Source organism: Danio aesculapii, chromosome 14 (assembly GCF_903798145.1).
Source record: "Danio aesculapii chromosome 14, fDanAes4.1, whole genome shotgun sequence".
Classification (NCBI taxonomy): Eukaryota; Metazoa; Chordata; class Actinopteri; order Cypriniformes; family Danionidae; genus Danio; species Danio aesculapii.
The window spans coordinates 2,834,595-2,852,094 of record NC_079448.1 but is presented as its reverse complement, the minus strand read 5'-3'; the positions used below and the strand labels follow the sequence as shown (position 1 = coordinate 2,852,094).

Genomic DNA, 17,500 nt, shown 5'->3' with positions numbered 1-17,500 from the left:
TCCTCTGTGTCAATTTACTTCGCGGGTGTTGTGTTTTTTTTCTGAATGTACGCTCAAGTAGTTTAAACTCGCTCATTCAGCGGCAGGAAGCAGCTGACGTGCAACAACTTTAATCATGAGGTAAACACAAAAACCAAAATTTCCATCTGGAGCTTCTTCACGGGACTCGGCACTTATAAACAGTCGCTCCATCAGGCTCGCGGCTCTCAGCACCGCCCACACTTGGCACAAATCACAGAGCTTGCGCTACGCATCGCTGCGACGTGTAGTTACATTTTTAGAGAGGTGCGCTTCAGCGTCGACGTCAGGCGTTATTTATCAGGCTGTTATTGATGTTTATTTATTAGCCTTGTTCATCAGAGGTCGCCACAGTGGAATGAACCGCCAACTATTCCAGCATACACACACTACGATCAATTTAGTTCATCAATTCTCCTATAGCGCATGAGCTTGGACTGTGGGGGAAACCGGAGCACCCGGAGGAAACCAACTGACCAACTGACCCAGCTCGGACTCGAACCAGCGACCTTCTTGCTGTGAGGTGACAGTGCCGCCATCAGATTTTAATGCAACGTTTATTTGAACCCAAGCTATTTACTTTGACTTATTGATTTATTTGTTGACTCAGGAGTGAAATATGACCAGGATATCTTTTTGGAAGCCTACACAACTGCCATAAATGTCACATGCACACACGCAACAATGCACAAATTCAGAAAAACACACACACACACACTCACACAGGGTAATTGCAGAGTGTGTTAGGAGAGTTTGGAGGGAAGATGTCAGGCAGAGACAGGAAATCTCCGTTCTGCTCGTCTCACCTCCCAAATTACACATCTGTCATCTGACAGGAGCGAGGAGACAGCGGGGGGCGTCTGGGAGCAGATCTGCTGCGTGCGTGCATCTGTGAGTGTCTGTTCGTGTGTGTGTGAGTGAATGTATGCGTGTGTATGTGTGGGTGAGTGTGTGTGTTGTACCGCTATGTGTTTGTGTGCAATTATTGATTGAATACGTGTGTGTGTATGTCTGTGTGCATGCATGTGTTTGTATGCATGTGTGTGTGTGTGTTTGTGAGTGAGTGTGTGAGTGAGTGTGTGTGTTGTAACGCCATGTGTTTGTGTGCATATATTGATTGAATATGTATGTGTGTGTGTGTGTGTATGTCTGTGTGCATGCATGTGTTTGTGTGCATGTGTGTGCGTGAGTGAATGCATGCGTGTGTATGTGTGGGTGAATGCGTGCGTGTGTGTATGTTGTACGCCCATGTGTTTGTGTGCATAAATTGACTAAATATGTGTATGTGTCTATGTCTGTGTGCATGGATGTGTTTGTGTGCATGTGTGTGTGTGTTTGTGAGTGAATGTATGCGCGTGTATGTGTGGGAGAGTGTGTGTGTTGTACCGTCATGTGTTTGTGTGCATATATTGATTGAATATGTGTATGTGTGTGTGTGTGTGCGTGTGTGTGTGTGTGTCTGTGTGCATGCATGTGTTTGTGTGCGTGCGAGTGTGTGTGTGTGTGTGTGTGTGCACCTGTGCGTGTGCATTAGTGAATGTATCTGTGAGCACAGGTGTGTGTGTGAGTGAATGTATGCACGTGAATAAATGTATGTGTGTGTAGGCTTGTACATGCCTGTGTTTGTGTGTGAGAGAGAGAGTGAATGAGTGTGTGTGTGTAGGGTTGTGAGTGAAAGTATGTGTTTGCATGCACGTGTGAGAGTGAATGTTTGTGTGCATGTGTGTGTGAGTATTTTTGTGTGAGTGTTTGTGTGTGAATTGGTGTGTGCATGTGTGTGTGTGTGTGTGTGCGTGTGTGTGTGTGTGTGTGTGTGTGTGTGTGTGTGTGCACAGCAGATCCGCCATTATTGACGGATATTTGAGGGCCATTGAATGCATTTGAGCAGGTAGTGATTTAGTGTAAACGTGTGTGAGTGTGTGTGTGTGTGTGTGTGTGTGTGTGTGTCTGTCATTCAGACGCTCTCGAGTGCTTGTTTGTCTGTACCTTCTTCTCCAGCTCTGTGGCCTTGGCTTCACTGATTTCCACTTTGGTTTGATCAACCATGTTATCTGCAGAGAAAGAGAGACAGGCAGTGAGTGAACAGACAATTTTAGAGATCCGTGTGTGTGTGTGTGTGTGTGTGTGTGTGTGTGTGTGTGTGTGTGTGTGTGTGTGTGTGTGTGTGTGTGTGTATAAAGTGCCCTTCACTGCGACGAGTCTCTTCCTCCTGTGATTCGTGCTCTGATTACTGAACGATCTAATTAAAATCTGCGGCTGGCTTCGTCCCGTCTCAAACTCGCGCTAAAATAAGAAACCCCAAAGTGTCTTTGAAATCACCACACAAAGGGCAGCATACATTTATACATCTGAGGCGCCTGGAAAAACTCTCGCATGTGTGTGTTCTCAAAGCCATAAAAGGCTCTGCAAACTGCGGATCGATATCTCACACACACATGCCTGTTAACAAACGCACACATACACACACACACATACACACACACACAACAAAAGTAACAGTTTAAGCAGTGAGTCATACAGATAGTGTCTGCTGACATCGGCAGCCAATAGGAATGGCTTCTGTGGAGATATGATAATGAGATGAACGGTGATGGGAATCACTGCATTGTAAATAAACGGTGTTACTAACGTTTTTCAGTGAAGTGTAATTAAATAAATTACTGTTTCCTATATAACAATGCAGTTAGCAGTTAGAGTTACTGACAAAAAAAAACATTATCCATTGATATTATCCAATTGATTTACAATGGACCTCAGTGAAGTTTTCATCTGAATAGGCTTTATCAGCCTTCTCTTGTGTGTAGGGGTGGGACAACCACATAACTGATGATGATTGGCATGTAGAGTTTAAGTCACCCAGTATTCGCCCTGCAGTTATTTTTTGCTTTTTTATATATTTCCCAAATGATGAGTAGCATAGCAAGGAATTTTTCACAGTATTTCCTCTAATATTTTTTCTTCTGGAGAAAGTCTTATTGGGTTTTTTTTTGGCAAAAAAAATTGTATTTTTCTGAAAAACACTAAGGTCAATATTATTAGCCCACGTAGGGGCCGATCACACCGAACGTGCTTAAGTTCCAACAACACAAGGCGCAGCACAATGCCTTTTAGCTGACGAAAAAGAGGAGTGCAGTGCTCGTTTTAGGTTGCTGCGTGACGACTGAATCAGCTGCATATTGTGTTCGAGTATTGCTGTTGATATTGGTATAATTTTAATATTTAACAATATTCTGATAATCAAGATTTGTGAAGTCTTACAGCTCTGATAACACAAAATAGTAACCACTAGTCTCTCCTACAGTTGAAGTCCTACAGAATTATAAGCGCCCCTTTATTTATTGATAATATTGATAATAAATTGATAATATTTACAATCAAATATTTAATTTTATAGAGTCTTTCACATGGCCCCACAGCAACATAAATCCAGTAGAGAATAGCATAGAATGTTTTATGTTATTATTGTTAATAATAATAATAATAATAATAATAATAATAACAATAATAATATATTTAATCTAGTGTCCATTTTATTTAACATACTTTTTGGGTGGGTTTTTTTTTTTTTTTTGGGGGGGGGGGGGGGGGGGGGGGGGCATTTTTTTCTTGTACAATAGTTACTTTCACTGGTAATTAGTTACTTTAATCACACTGTAATTCAGGTAAAAACTCAGTTACTATTTGTGAGAAGTAACTATAACGAATTATTTTTAAGGTAACATGCCCAACATTGCAGATGACAGGCGATGGCGAGTTCCTGAAGGAAATTCCTCAACGTTTCTGTTTGACAGCGACAAAAGTGTTGGAATGAAGAATAGAGAATGGGAGGAACGGGGAGATGTGCAGAACTGAAGAGCAAAGGAAGCGGCACGGAGGCTCCTAGTGAAGACATTTATAAAGAAGTTGAGGAGTGATGGAAGTAAAGGTTTATTTCAAATGCAAGAAGTTTAGAAAGAAGAAAGTAAGGGAGTCTTGAAATATTGAAGGCAGTGTGTGTGAGGAAGAACATCAGGATGGAAGAGAAGCTTGGAGGAAGTGATACACCGGTATAGAAATAATGGCGGAAAGATAAAATATTTGAGAAATGCATTTAAAGGGATAGTTCACACAAATACAAACATTCTGCCATCATTTATTTATTATCGTCTCGTTCCAAAACACAAATAAAGATCTTTTGAAAAATGTTGGAAAGCGGTCTCTAAGACATTCGATTTTTCTATTAGAAACCAATATTGAAATAAGATATAATAAGAGCCGTTATTTGATTTTTGTTTCAAATTTTACAAATTTAATAGGCATTTTTCCTTTTTGTTGTGAAAAACAGATGAGATTTGTGGTTTGATTTTCTATTTTTTATTAATTTTATAATGCATAATTTTTAATTCAGTGTTTTATATGAGAGCGCCGCGGTGGCACAGTGGGTAGAGCTGTTGCCTCAAAGCGAGAAGGTCGCTGATTTGAGCCTCTTGGTTTGAGCTGGGTCAGTTGGCATTTCTGTGTGGAGTTTGCATGTTCTCCCCGTGTTGGTGTGGGTTTCCTCCGGGTGCTCCGGTTTCCCCCACAGTCCAAACACATGCGCTATAAGTGAATTGGATACGCTTGTGAATGAGGGTTTCCCAGTGATGGGTTGCAGCTGAAAGGGCATCTGCCCTGTAAAACATATATATGATAAGTTGGCGATTCATTCCGCTGTGGTGACCCATGATTAATAAAGGGACTGAGTCGGAAGAAAAATGAATGAATGAATGTTTTAAATGAAATTACCTTTTTTTTGATGTTACACAACATTTGCGTTTACACTATTCTGAAAAGCGTGAACTTATTATTTATTTATGTATTATTTTTATGTTTTATTTTATATTCATTTCATTCATTTTCCTTCGGCTTAGTACAAAGGGGTGGCCACAACGGAATGAACCACCAACTATTACAGCATATGTTTTAAGCAGCAGATGCCCTTCCAGCTGCAACCCAGTACTGGGAAACACCCACACTCTCACACCATGGCTAATTTAGTTCATCCAATTCCCCAATAGCGCATGCGTTTGGACTGTGGGAGAAACCGGAGCACCCGGAGGAAACCCACGCTGACATGGGAGGAACATGTAAACTCCACACAGAAACGCCAACTGACCCAGCCGCGACTCGAACCAGCGAACTTCTTGCTGTGCTAACCACTGAGCCACCATGTCGCCCTTTATTATTTATTTATTTGAATATTACTTATATTGTTAAACCCACAGGCTGACACTTCTACAAGAAAACAAATCATATCTCAAACAAAATACTGAGGGAGGCATAAATATATGACATTCAGGGGAATTACTGCGCTCGTTTCATCTAGTTACTTCACCGTGTCATAGCTCCAAAAACTCAATCTGCTCAGCATGCTTCACAAATACTCTGATAAGCAGCCCAAATGTCTTTAAACTCCAAAACTCTGCTAGCATTTATGATTTTAAACCTGATTACTGATGATAATTATTATTGGCTTGTTCAGTTTAATACGATGTAACCCAAAAGGAGTCACGTTTAATGCAGAGTTTGAATTATTCTTATTATTTTTTCGCTTCAACACAGTGCAAGCAGGCGTCCCACACAGCTGATGTGAGCCAGACACTTCATACTAATAATAATCAGCTAAACGAGCTTATTTGCAGGAGATCCTAAAGAGCTTGTTTTGTGAGCGGCTCAATGTCACGCCGGATTATTCTGGAGATTTGAGACGTTCTGATATTGTTGAAGGCATTCTGAACTCTGCCACCCTGTGGACACATGCAGCATTACGGTGTGGTCTGTGTGTATACTTGTTTTTATATCCCAGTGGGGAGTTGAAATTGGAAGCACACAGACTCATGAGGACTTGTGTCACTATGGGGATTTCGGTAAATAAATCTGACAGAATGAAGCATTTTGGGAATGTTAAACGCAGATTGTTTCCTGTGAGGGTTGAGCTTAGCGGTAGGTTTAGTGTAGGGGGAGAGAATATACAGTGTGTACAGTAGAAACATCACATCTGTGAGAGTCCCCAGAAGGACAAGTGGGAGATTGCGTGCATGTATGTTTTGTGTGTGTGTTTATGTGTATGTTTTTGCTGGCATGAGTGTGTTTTTGTTGGTTGTGGTGTGTGTTGTGTGCGAGTATGTGTGGGTTTTGTTTGTTGTTGTTTTTTGTATGTCTGTGTTTGTGTGTGGTGTTATTGTTTGCATGCGTGTGTGTTTTTAACGTGTTTGTGTTGTGTGTATGTTTTGTGTCTGTGTTTTTGTTTGTTTATTTGTGTGTGTTTTTGGTGTGTGTTTGCTTCTATGTGTGTCTGTGCGACTGTTTTGTTTGAGTGTGTGTTTGTGTTTTTTATATTCATGCAAGTGTGTGTTTGTTTGCTCTGTGTGTGTGTTTTTTAGCACATTTGTGTATGTGTGTGCTGTTGTTTCTGTGTGTGTTTATGTGTATTTGTTTGTCTGTATTTTGTGTTGGGGTTCTGGGTATTGTGTGTTTGTGTGTGTGTCTTTTTGTTTGCATGAGTGTGTTTTTGTCGTTTGTGGTGTGTGTTGTGTGCGTGTATGTTTTGTTTGTTGTTTATGTCTGTGTTTGTGTGCGGTGTTATTGTTTGCATGCGTGTTTGTTTGTGTGTGACTGTGCGTGTGTGTTTGTGTGTGTGTCTGTGCGTCTGTTTTGTTTAAGTGTGTTTTTGTTTGTGTATTTATGTGTGGTGTTATTGTTTATGTTTGCTCTGTGTGTGTTTTTTGCACATGCATGTATGTGTGTGTATTTTTGTGCATGTTTTTGTTTGCATGTGTGTGTTTTTGTTGTTTGTGGTGTGTGTAATTTGTGTCTGTTTTTGTTTGTTTCTCTGTGTGCGTTTTGTCTGTGTGTGCTTTATGTGTGTCTCTGCATCTGTTTTGTTTGAGTGTGTGTGTTTGTGTTTCTGTGTTTGTGTGTATTTGTGTGTGGTGTTATTGTTTGCATGCGTTTGAGATTTTAACATGCATTTGTGTGTGTGTTTTGTATATGTTTTATGTGTATTTGTGTTTTTGTTTGTGTTTTTGTGTGTCTCTGCGTCTGTTTTGTTTGAGTGTGTATTTTGTTTGTGTGTATTTGTGTGTGGTGTTATTGTTTGCATGTGTATGAGTTTTTAACATGTGTTTGTGTGTGTGTGTGTGTGCGTGCGTTTTTGTTTGTGTGTCTGTATTTTTGTTTGTTTGTGTGTGTGTGTGTGTGTGTGTGTGTGTGTGTGTGTGTGTGTGTGTGTGTGTGTGTGTCTGTGTGTCTGTTTTGTTTGAGTGTGTGTTTTTTGTTTGTGTGTATGTGTTTCTGTGTATTTATGTGTGGGTGTTATTGTGTTTTCATTTGCATGCTTGTGTTTTTTGTGTGTCTTTGTTTGTTTCTCTGTGTGTGCGTGTCGTGTATGTGTTTGTGTGTCTTTGTTTTTGCTTCTATGTGTGTCTGTGTTTGTGTGTATTTATGTGTGGATGTTAATGTTTGTGTTTTGTGTGCATACATGTGTGTTTATGTTTGCTCTGTGTGTGTTTTTGCACATGTGTGTATGTGTGTGCTGTTTCTGTGTGTGTGTTGTGCATGTTTTTGTGTATTTGTGTGTATGTCTGTTTGTGTGGGTGTGTGTGTTTTGTATGTGTGTTTATGCATGCGTTTTGTGTGTGTGTGTTTGCTTGTTTGTTTTTGGTGTGTTTTGTTTGAGTGTTTGTACACATGTTTGTGTGTATTTGTGTGTGTTATATGGGTGTGTTTTGTTTACGTGTTTGTTTTTGTGTGCGAGTACATTTTGTTTGAGAGTGTGTTTTTGTTTGTGTCAGTTTGTGTGTATTGAGTATGTGTGTGTTTCTTACCAATCAAATGACCCACTTCCAGGTCAAACTTCCTGCATTTGAAGTCAGGATCGCAGCCGTTCTTGTGCAGGACGATCTGCGCCGTACACTCGTCGATGAGTTTATAGTACTGTGGCCTGAAACACAGACACACACACACACACACGTCAACCTAAAGAAACCCCAGATATTGAGCAGCCAGTTCATAAAACAATATCCCAGATTCTCATCACACTGTTCGGCCGTCCAGCCGGACCTCCGGTGACCCTGCAGAATCACACACTCTGCACTATTCTGAGCTTAAGGTTATTTATATAGCACATTTCACATTTCACAGCCACTTGAACGTGTTTTACTCAAGAATAAAATTAAAATAATCATAACAGATGATGATTAAGACATTAATGCTAAAGTAAATTAAGGTAATGTATGAAAGGTATAAAAGAAGATGTTTTGAAGAATGCTGGAAACCGATAACCATTGCCTTGCATAGTATTTGTTTTTCCGACTATGGAAGTGAATGGTTATAGGTTTTTGCATTCTTCAAAGCATCTTCTTTTGTGTTCAACAGAATAAAGAAACTCAATAAAAGGTTAAAACAATTTGAGGGAGAGTAAATAATGAGTCATATTTCACTTTGTAGTCAACTATCTTTTAATAAGAGTCTTGTTCTACATGTGCTTAAATATGTCTTATGTACTATAATATTTCACTGGATGACATTTTAAATTAATTCAAAATATGAAATAAACAAAAAATAAAAAAGTCAATGGTTACTTGTATTCATCATTCTTCAAACTATCTTCTTTTGTATTTAATTGCATAAAAAAACATCTCTTCTTCATGGTTTATAAAGTCATACCATTTAATTGAAGATTATGAGCAAATTAGAGGAAGGAAGGTGATGTAAAGAGGTAAATCCATGGAATTCAATGGTCACCCATTTTCAGCATTCTTCAAACTATCTTATTTTGTGTTCAACAGCATAAAAAAATCATGCTTTATAAAGCCATACAGGCAGGAGGATTATGAACAGATAAGAGGAATAAACGTGATGTGAAGAGCTAAATGCATGGAAGTCAATGTTACCTGTTTTCAGCATTCTTCAAACTATCTTCTTTTGTGTTCAACGGCATAAAAAAATCATGCTTTATAAAGCCATACAGGAGGAGGATTATGAACAGATAAGAGGAATAAACGTGATGTGAAGAGCTAAATGCATGGAAGTCAATGGTTACCTGTTTTTAGCATTCTTCAAACTATCTTATTTTGTGTTTAACTGCATAAAAACATCACGGTTTATAAATCCATGCAGGCAGAGGAATGAGTTCAGGGTTGTTAAAGGATGAATTTCAGGTGAAGCGAGCATTTAATTGTAGATTATGAACCGATTAGGAAAAGGAATGTGACGTAAAGAGATAACTGAAAGGAATTCAATGGTTACCCGTTTTCAGCATTCTTCAAAATATCTTCTTTTGCATTTAACTGCATAAAAAAATCTCTTCTTCATGGTTTATAAACTCATAGCATTTATTTGCAGATTATGAGCAGATTAGAGGAAGGAATGTGTCGTAAAAAGGTAAATGCATTGAAAGCAATGGTTACCTGTTTTTAGCATTCTTCAAACTATCTTCTTTTGTGTTCAATTGCATAAAAAACATCATGCTTTATAAAGCCATACAGGCTGAGAGTATTTCAGAGTTGTTAAAGGATGAATTTCAGGCAAGCTGAGCATTAATTGTAGATAATGACGAGAGGAAAGAAATTAATGTGATGTAAAGAGGTAAATGCCTGAAGTAAATGGTTACCTGTTTTCAGCATTCTTCAAACTATCTTCTTTTGTGTTCAATTGCATAAAAACATCATGGTTTATAAAGCCATACAGGCAGGAAGATTATAAACAGATAAGAGGAATAAATGTGATGTAAAGAGGTAAAGGCATGGAAGTCAATGGTTACCCATTTTCAGCATTCTTTAAACTATCTTGTTTTGTGTTCAACTGCATAAAAAAAGTTATGCTTTATAAAGCCATACAGGCAGGAGGATTATGAACAGGTGAGAGGAATAAATGTGATGTAAAGAGGTAAATGCATGGAAGTCAATGGTTACTCGTTTTCAGCATTCTTTAAACTATCTTCTTTTGTGTTCAATTGCAAAAAAACATCATGGTTTATAAAGCCATACAGGCTGAGGGAGTATTTCAGCGTTGTTAAAGGATGAATTTCAGGCGAACTGAGCATTAATTGTAGATAATGACGAGAGGAAAGAAATTAATGTGATGTAAAGAGGTAAATGCCTGAAGTAAATGGTTACCTGTTTTCAGCATTCTTCAAACTATCTTCTTTTGTGTTCAATTGCATAAAAACATCATGGTTTATAAAGCCATACAGGCAGGAGGATTATGAACAGGTGAGAGGAATAAATGTGATGTAAAGAGGTAAATGCATGGAAGTCAATGGTTACCCATTTTCAGCATTCTTCAGACTATCTTGTTTTGTGTTTAACTGCATAAAATTATACTTTATGAAGGCATACAGGCAGGAGGATTATGAAGAGGTAAGAGAAATAAATGTGATGTAAAGAGATAAACGCATGGAAGTCAATGGTTACCTGTTTTCAGCATTCTTCAGACTATCTTCTTTTGTGTTTAACTGCATAGCAACTTCTCTTCTTCATGGTTTACAAAGTCATACAGGCAGAGGAATGATTATGTACTACTCTTTCAGTGAATGACATTTTAAATTCATTCAAAAATATAAAAAATAAGACTATTATAGAATATTTAGTAAATTAACCATGAAATAGATGTTCTTTCCCCTTTAAATTTAAATCCAGACTGAATTTTAGTCATTATTTTTCATCTGTGATGCCCAGAAATGCTGTCCAGGTAGACAGTTTCACTAGATTTGAAACACAGCCCATTTGGAATTGTGTGTAATCGACTAGTGAAATGTTATTTTAATGCGTATTGTGTGTGTGTGTGTGTGTGTTTGAAAACACACCTGTGTGTCTGAGCTTTTCCAGACAGTCCATTTGTGTGGAATCTGCCATCTTGACCTGGTGTGAAACGAACTCGATATGTTCTTCATTTTCCACCAAGCAGTTTCTTTTTCCTCTATTTCTGCCCTCTTTTCTCTCTCTCTCTCTCTCAAACTCTAGATTTTTCGGTGGAGCGAGAGAGACCCCTAGTGTCCGTGTCAAACTACAGCATCTGATCCGAGTTTTAACCAGAGGCTTTTGCAGAAATCAGAATAATCCTAATTAATTCTCTCTCGTCAGTGATTAAAGCGGCGGAATGAGAGTTTGTTTGTGGGCAGACGAGCCGCTCGGGGATTTGAGCTGCGGTTATATTTGGAGCATAATTATATGGAGGCGTCGTCACTTTCTGCCGTGTGTCAGCATATTAAGAGAAACTCGCATGAAGACTTTCTGCTGACGGCAGCACAGAAACACCAGAGAAACACACACTTCTCTAGCTCTCCCAAAACTCTAATTCTCACTCGTTTACATCTCATTCCTTCCTCTAATCTGCTCATAATCTGCAATTAAATGCTCAGTTCACCTGAAATCCATCATTTAACAACCCTGAACTCATTCCTCTGTCTGTATGGCTTTATAAAGCATGATGTTTTTTATGCAGTTGAACACAAAAGAAGATATTTTGAAGAATGCTGAACACAGGTAACCATTGACTTCCATGCATGTACCTCTTTATATCACATTCATCCTCTTCTCTGTTCATAATCTACAATCAAATGGTATGACTTTATAAACCACAAAGAAGAGATGTTTGTATGTAGTTTAACACAAAAGTAGATATTTTGAAAAATGCTGAAAACTGGTAACCACTAACTTCCATGCATTTACCTCTTTACATTACATTTATTCCTCTTTTCTGCTCATAATTTACCATTAAATTCTCAGGTCATCTAAAATCCATCATTTAACAACCCTGAACTCATTCCTCCTGCCTGTATGGCTTTATAAAGCATGATGTTTTTTTGCAGTTGAACACAAAATAAGATATTTTGAAGAATGCAAAACACAGGTAGCCATTGACTTCCATGCATGTTCCTCTTTACATCACATTCATCTTCTCTGTTCATAATCTAAAATTAAATGGTATGACTTTATAAACCACAAAAAGATGTTTGTATGTAGTTTAACACAAAAGAAGATACTTTGAAGAATGCTGAACACAGGTAGCCATTGACTTCCATGCATGTACCTTTTTATATCACATTCATCTTCTCTGTTCATAATCTACAATTAAATGGTATGACTTTAGTAACCACGAAGAAGAGATGTTTGTATGTATTTTAACACTAAAGAAGATATTTTGAAGAATGCTGAACACAGGTAACCATTGACTTTCATGCATTTACCTCTTTACATTACTTTTACTCCTCTTTTTCTGCTCATAATCTATCATTAAATTCTCAGGTCATCTGAAATCCATCATTTAACAACCCTGAACTCATTCCTCTGCCTGTATGGCTTTATAAACCATGGTTTTTTACGCAGGTGAACACAAAAGAAGATATTTTGAAGAATGCTAAAAACAGGTATTCACTGACTATTTATTTTCTCTTTATTTTATTTTTTTAATTAATTTAAGATGTCATTCAGTGATATAATAGTACATAAAACACTTAGACATGTTTAAGCACATGTAGAGCAGGCGTAATAATTAAAGGGATCGTTCACTAAAAAGTGAAAAATGACTGACTATTTACTCTCCCTCAAATAGTTTTAAACCTTTATAAGAGCCTTTGTTCTGATGAACACAAAAGAAGATATTTTGAAGAAAGCTGAAAACCAGTAACCACTGACTTCCATAGTAGGAAGAAAAACAAATGCTATGGCAGTCAATGGTGACCAGTTTTCAACATTCTTCAAAATATCGTCTTTTGTGTTCAACTAAGGAAAGAAACTCGAACAGGTTTGTGACAAGTGAAGGGAAAGTAAATGATGGTAGAATTTAGTATTTTTAGTGAACTATTCCTTAAACATTTTTGGTAAAACTTAAAACAAAAGGGGGATGGATGGATGGAGTGAATGAGTGAGTGAATGAATGAATGTGAAGGAATGAGTGAATGAATAAATGAATCAGTGAATGAATGAGTGAAGAAATTAGCGAATTAGTGAATGAACGAATGTGTGAAGGAATGAGTAAATGAATAAGTAGATGAATGAATGAGTGAAAAAATGAGTGGATTGGTGAATGAATAAGCGTATGAGAAAATAAATGAGTGGATGAGTGAATGAATGAATAAGTAAAACAATTTGTGAGGTAATGAGTGAATGAATGCGTGAATGAATGAGTGATTTACTGAATTAGTGAATGTATGAATGAGTGAGTGAGGGAGTGAATGAGTGAGTGAATGAGTGAGTGAGTGAATGAAAGAATGAATATGTGAATGAATGAGTAAATAAAAGAATGAATGAGTGAGTGAGTGAGTGAGTGAGTGAGTGAGTGAGTGAGTGAGTGAGTGAGTGAGTGAGTGAGTGAGTGAATGTGAATGAATGAGTGAGTGAGTGAGTGAATGAAGAATGAATATGTGAATAAATGAGTGAGTATATGAATGAATAAAGAATGAATATGTGAATGAATGAATGATTATGTGAATGAATGAGTGAGTGAATGAATGAATGAAGAACGAATATGTGAATGAATGAAGAATGAATATGTGAATAAATGAGTGAGTATATGAATGAATAAAGAATGAATATGTGAATGAATGAATGAGTGATTTACTGAATTAGTGAATGTAAGAATGAGTGAGTGAGTGAAAAATAATGAATGAGTGAGTGAGTGAGTGAGTGGATATGTGAATGAATGAGTGAGTGAATGAAAGAATGAATGAGTGAATGAATGAATGTGAATGAATGCGTAAATGAGTGAATAAAAAAATGAATGAGTGAGTGAATGAGTGAGTGAGTGAATGAATATGTGAATGAATGAGTGAGTGAGTGAATGAAAGAATGAATGAGTGAATGAATGAGTAAATGAGTGTATAAAAGAATGAATGAGTGAGTGAGTGAATGAAGAATGAATATGTGAATGAATGAATGAATGAATGAATGAAGAATGAATATGTGAATGAATTAATGAATGAGTGAGTGAATGAATGAAGAATGAATATGTGAATGAATGAGTGAATGAATGAATGAATGTGTGAATGAGTGAATGAAAGAATAAATGAATGAGTGAATGAATGAAGTTCAGACCTCAACAACAAAAGTCTAAACAGAAGAGGTGAATTAGTATGCAAGTGTTGCAGATGTGCTGCATGTTGTGTCCTCATTACTCCTGCTGGACGGATGCTGTGCGCAGTAAATGAAGTTTCATTATGCATATAAAAACCCAAGTGACTCGCTACATTTGCTAAAATGCACCGAAAACAACAGAGCGCTCTGTGTGAGACGATGCATCCCATAATGCAATGCGCTTGGCTTGACCTTGCTTTTGCAGTGCAATGAAAAGATTGGAAGTCCTGTAGGATTTTAAAGTCCCTGTGAAATCAAAGTAAAGTGTTTTAGATGTTAATATCAGTCTTATTTATAAGGATCTATTAGTCAGTATAATAATAATAGCTCTAATATAGCGGACTAACCAGTATAAAGTAACTGTCATCCGCTGTCTATGTAGGGGCGGGACACTATAGAGTCTCCAAAGCATTTGATTGGACAGAAAAATGGAAGAGTATCATAAGTGCAGAGTGATGTCATCAACATTACTGAGGCGTTTCAGCAGAAGTGAGAGAGTGGAAGTTCTGAACGCATTTATTGTCCAAACGTGAATGTTGTCATTGATTTGGAGCACACCAGCTTACTGAAAACATTCATGCTAACAGAAACGTGAGAAAAGCCAAAACACGTCAATTTGGATTTCACAGGGACTTGATGTACAGTATATACACTGGTGTTGTATTCAAAACAATCCACACACACACACACACACTCTCTCAGGACGGAAACAGGCTCTCCAATTTCCTGCCTGTCGGATCACATTGAACAGACAAGGAACAAGCAACAAGTCTGACATCCTGAAAGCATTTACAAACCATCACACACACACACACACACACACACACACACACACACACACACACAAAATCCATCCGTCCATGTCTTTTCACACTCCCACTAGGTCTTCTCTGTCGTTCTGTATGTGTGTGTGTGTGTGTGTGTGTGTGTGTGTGTGTGTGTGTGTGTGGCAGGCTTTTTTGCGATTGAATAAGAGTGTATGTGTGTGCGTGTGGGTGTGTGACTTTAGACATACAGGTTAAAGAAACAAGCTTGTGTTTCTTCTCGCCACTAAAACAGATTCTCTGCCAAGACAACCATCTAAATGGGCAGACGTGTGTGTGTGTGTGTGTGTGTGTGTGTGTGTGTGTGTGTGGTAGTTAATTGAAGCTGGGGTGTCATACAGTGTCTAGGTTCTTATTTAGAGCTGGTTACCATCAGCAACCGCATCTGCCTCCTGCTGGCCATCAATCAAACATGTCTCCATCCATCTCCCTGAACTCCAGCCTCGTCTCTTACAGAGACACTTCAGCCAATAATCTCCATTCTCACTTCATTTATTCACTTTCTTTTTGTGCCAAACATGTTTTTTTTTGTAACACTTTAGTTTGAGAACCAACTCGCATCATTTACTACTGGCCTATTACCTACCTATTATTAATTTATGAACTGTTTATTAGCATTTATAAAGTATGATCTAATTTTATATGCCTAAACCTACCCAATGCCTAAACCCTACCTCAATAACTATTAATAAGCAGATAATTAGTAGTTTGAGTTAAAAGTCTTCTGTTATTAGCATGAAGTGTGCATTAAAAGGTGATACTATTATGCCCTTATTATACACTACCTGACACAAGTCTTGTCGTGGATCTCCGTTGTAAGAGCAGCAAATAATAACTCGACTTCTAGTTGATCATTTGGAAAAGTGGCAGAAGGTGGATTTTTCAGATGAATCAACTATTGAACTCCTTTCCAATCATCACCAATACTGCAGAAGACCTACTGAAACCCACATGGAGCCAAGATCCTCATAGAAATCAGTCAAGTTTGGTGAAGGAAAAATCATGGTTTGGGGTTACATTCAGAGCAAATGAGATCTGAAGAGTGGACGGCAACATCAACAGCCTGAGGTATCAAGACATTTGAGCTGCACATTACATTACAAACCACACGAGAGGGCAGATTCTCCAGCAGAATAGCATTTCCTCTCATACTTCAGCCTCCACATCAAAGCTCCTGAAAGTAAAGAAGGTCAAGGGGCTCCAGGATTGGCCAGCCCAGTCACTAAACATGAACATTATTGAGCATGTCTGGGGTAAGAGAGATGAATCCATGAATCTTGATGAACTCTGGGAGTCCTGCAAGAACGCTTTCTTCACCATTCCAGATGACTTTATTAATCAGTGATTTGAGTCATGTCAGAGATGTATGGATGCAGTCCTCCAAGCTCATGATGGAGTCAGACACAATATTCATTCTGTTTCCACTGCAGCATGACCACATATTCTATACTGGACATTATTGAAGGTTCAGTGACCAGACTTTAGTCTAAGCAGAGTCAGACCTTACTGTCCTAATGAAATCATTAATAATCAAGGCATGATCAGATTTTACTTTGGTAAATAAGCATAATCTAGAGGCCTTTGCCTTTCATATAAGCCACTTCTGATACCAAATGATCAACTAGAAGTCAACTTATTATTTGTTGCTCCTAAAACTTGGATAGGAGACAAGACTTTTGTCAGGTAGTGTGTATATGGACATAACAAGCCCTAAAAACTATTTTCAAAAATCATAAAAACTGATTTTTACCAGCCAAACTAAAATTATTATAGTAAATAATATTATAAACTATAATAGTTATTCACAAACCTATTATGGTAAATACAAAAATTTACTATAAATACCAAAGTACTGTAACTAAAGTACTTAACATTTACATTTGAAATGTAAAAGTAACTACTATAAACATTAAAATGTACTATACTACAGTGTTTTTACAGTAAATACTTTAAAATGGCCTTGTTCCTTTAAACATCGCTTAAGTAATATTATAAAAATTACAATCTCACTAGTGTGCTAATAATTAACATAATAATAAATGTTCTCTTTTTTGGTTTGGGTTTTCTAATAATAATAACCCATTTGTCGAAGCAAACAGCAACTAAGCTCTCCAGTTTCTTCAAACATCTCTTATGGCATCTGACCCTCAAGTGTACAATTCCGGCTTATTCCATCTGAACTCTTCATTCATCTCAACTCTTGACAGCTTTTCTTCTCGCTCCGCACACGCACAATAACCTGCCTTTCTGCCATCTTTCACACACACAGAGTTTGACAGCTCAAATATCAGTGAGTGACAGTCCAATAACCCCTGAAGCTCCAGCTTATATATGAGCAGCAGATGTCAAACGTGGGTGCATTAGTCCTCATACCTGGACATGTAGTCGTTTCGCACCAGCAGCAGGTGTTGGAGCAGAGACAGAAACAGAGGCTCAGCTTTAGAGTCCTTCACTGTGTTCATCAAGATCTGGAAGACTTCAGTCACATCAGTGATGCTCAGAGTTAAAGAACAACAACTAATACACTTCACACAAACACTATTAATATATATATATATATATATA

General features: G+C 37.8%; 1 protein-coding gene across 1 annotated transcript in view; it reads right to left on the bottom strand.

The window, feature by feature from the left end:
• Window positions 1-17,500, bottom strand: part of LOC130240334 (protein diaphanous homolog 1) — a 144,205-nt gene that overhangs the window by 122,351 nt on the left and 4,354 nt on the right. The window contains exons 4-6 of the mRNA XM_056471807.1: window positions 17,309-17,425; window positions 7,863-7,978; window positions 2,005-2,069 (exon numbers count right to left, since the gene is read on the bottom strand). Coding sequence (XP_056327782.1) covers window positions 2,005-2,069; window positions 7,863-7,978; window positions 17,309-17,425 — 298 coding nt within the window. The remainder of the gene's footprint in view (window positions 1-2,004; window positions 2,070-7,862; window positions 7,979-17,308; window positions 17,426-17,500) is intronic.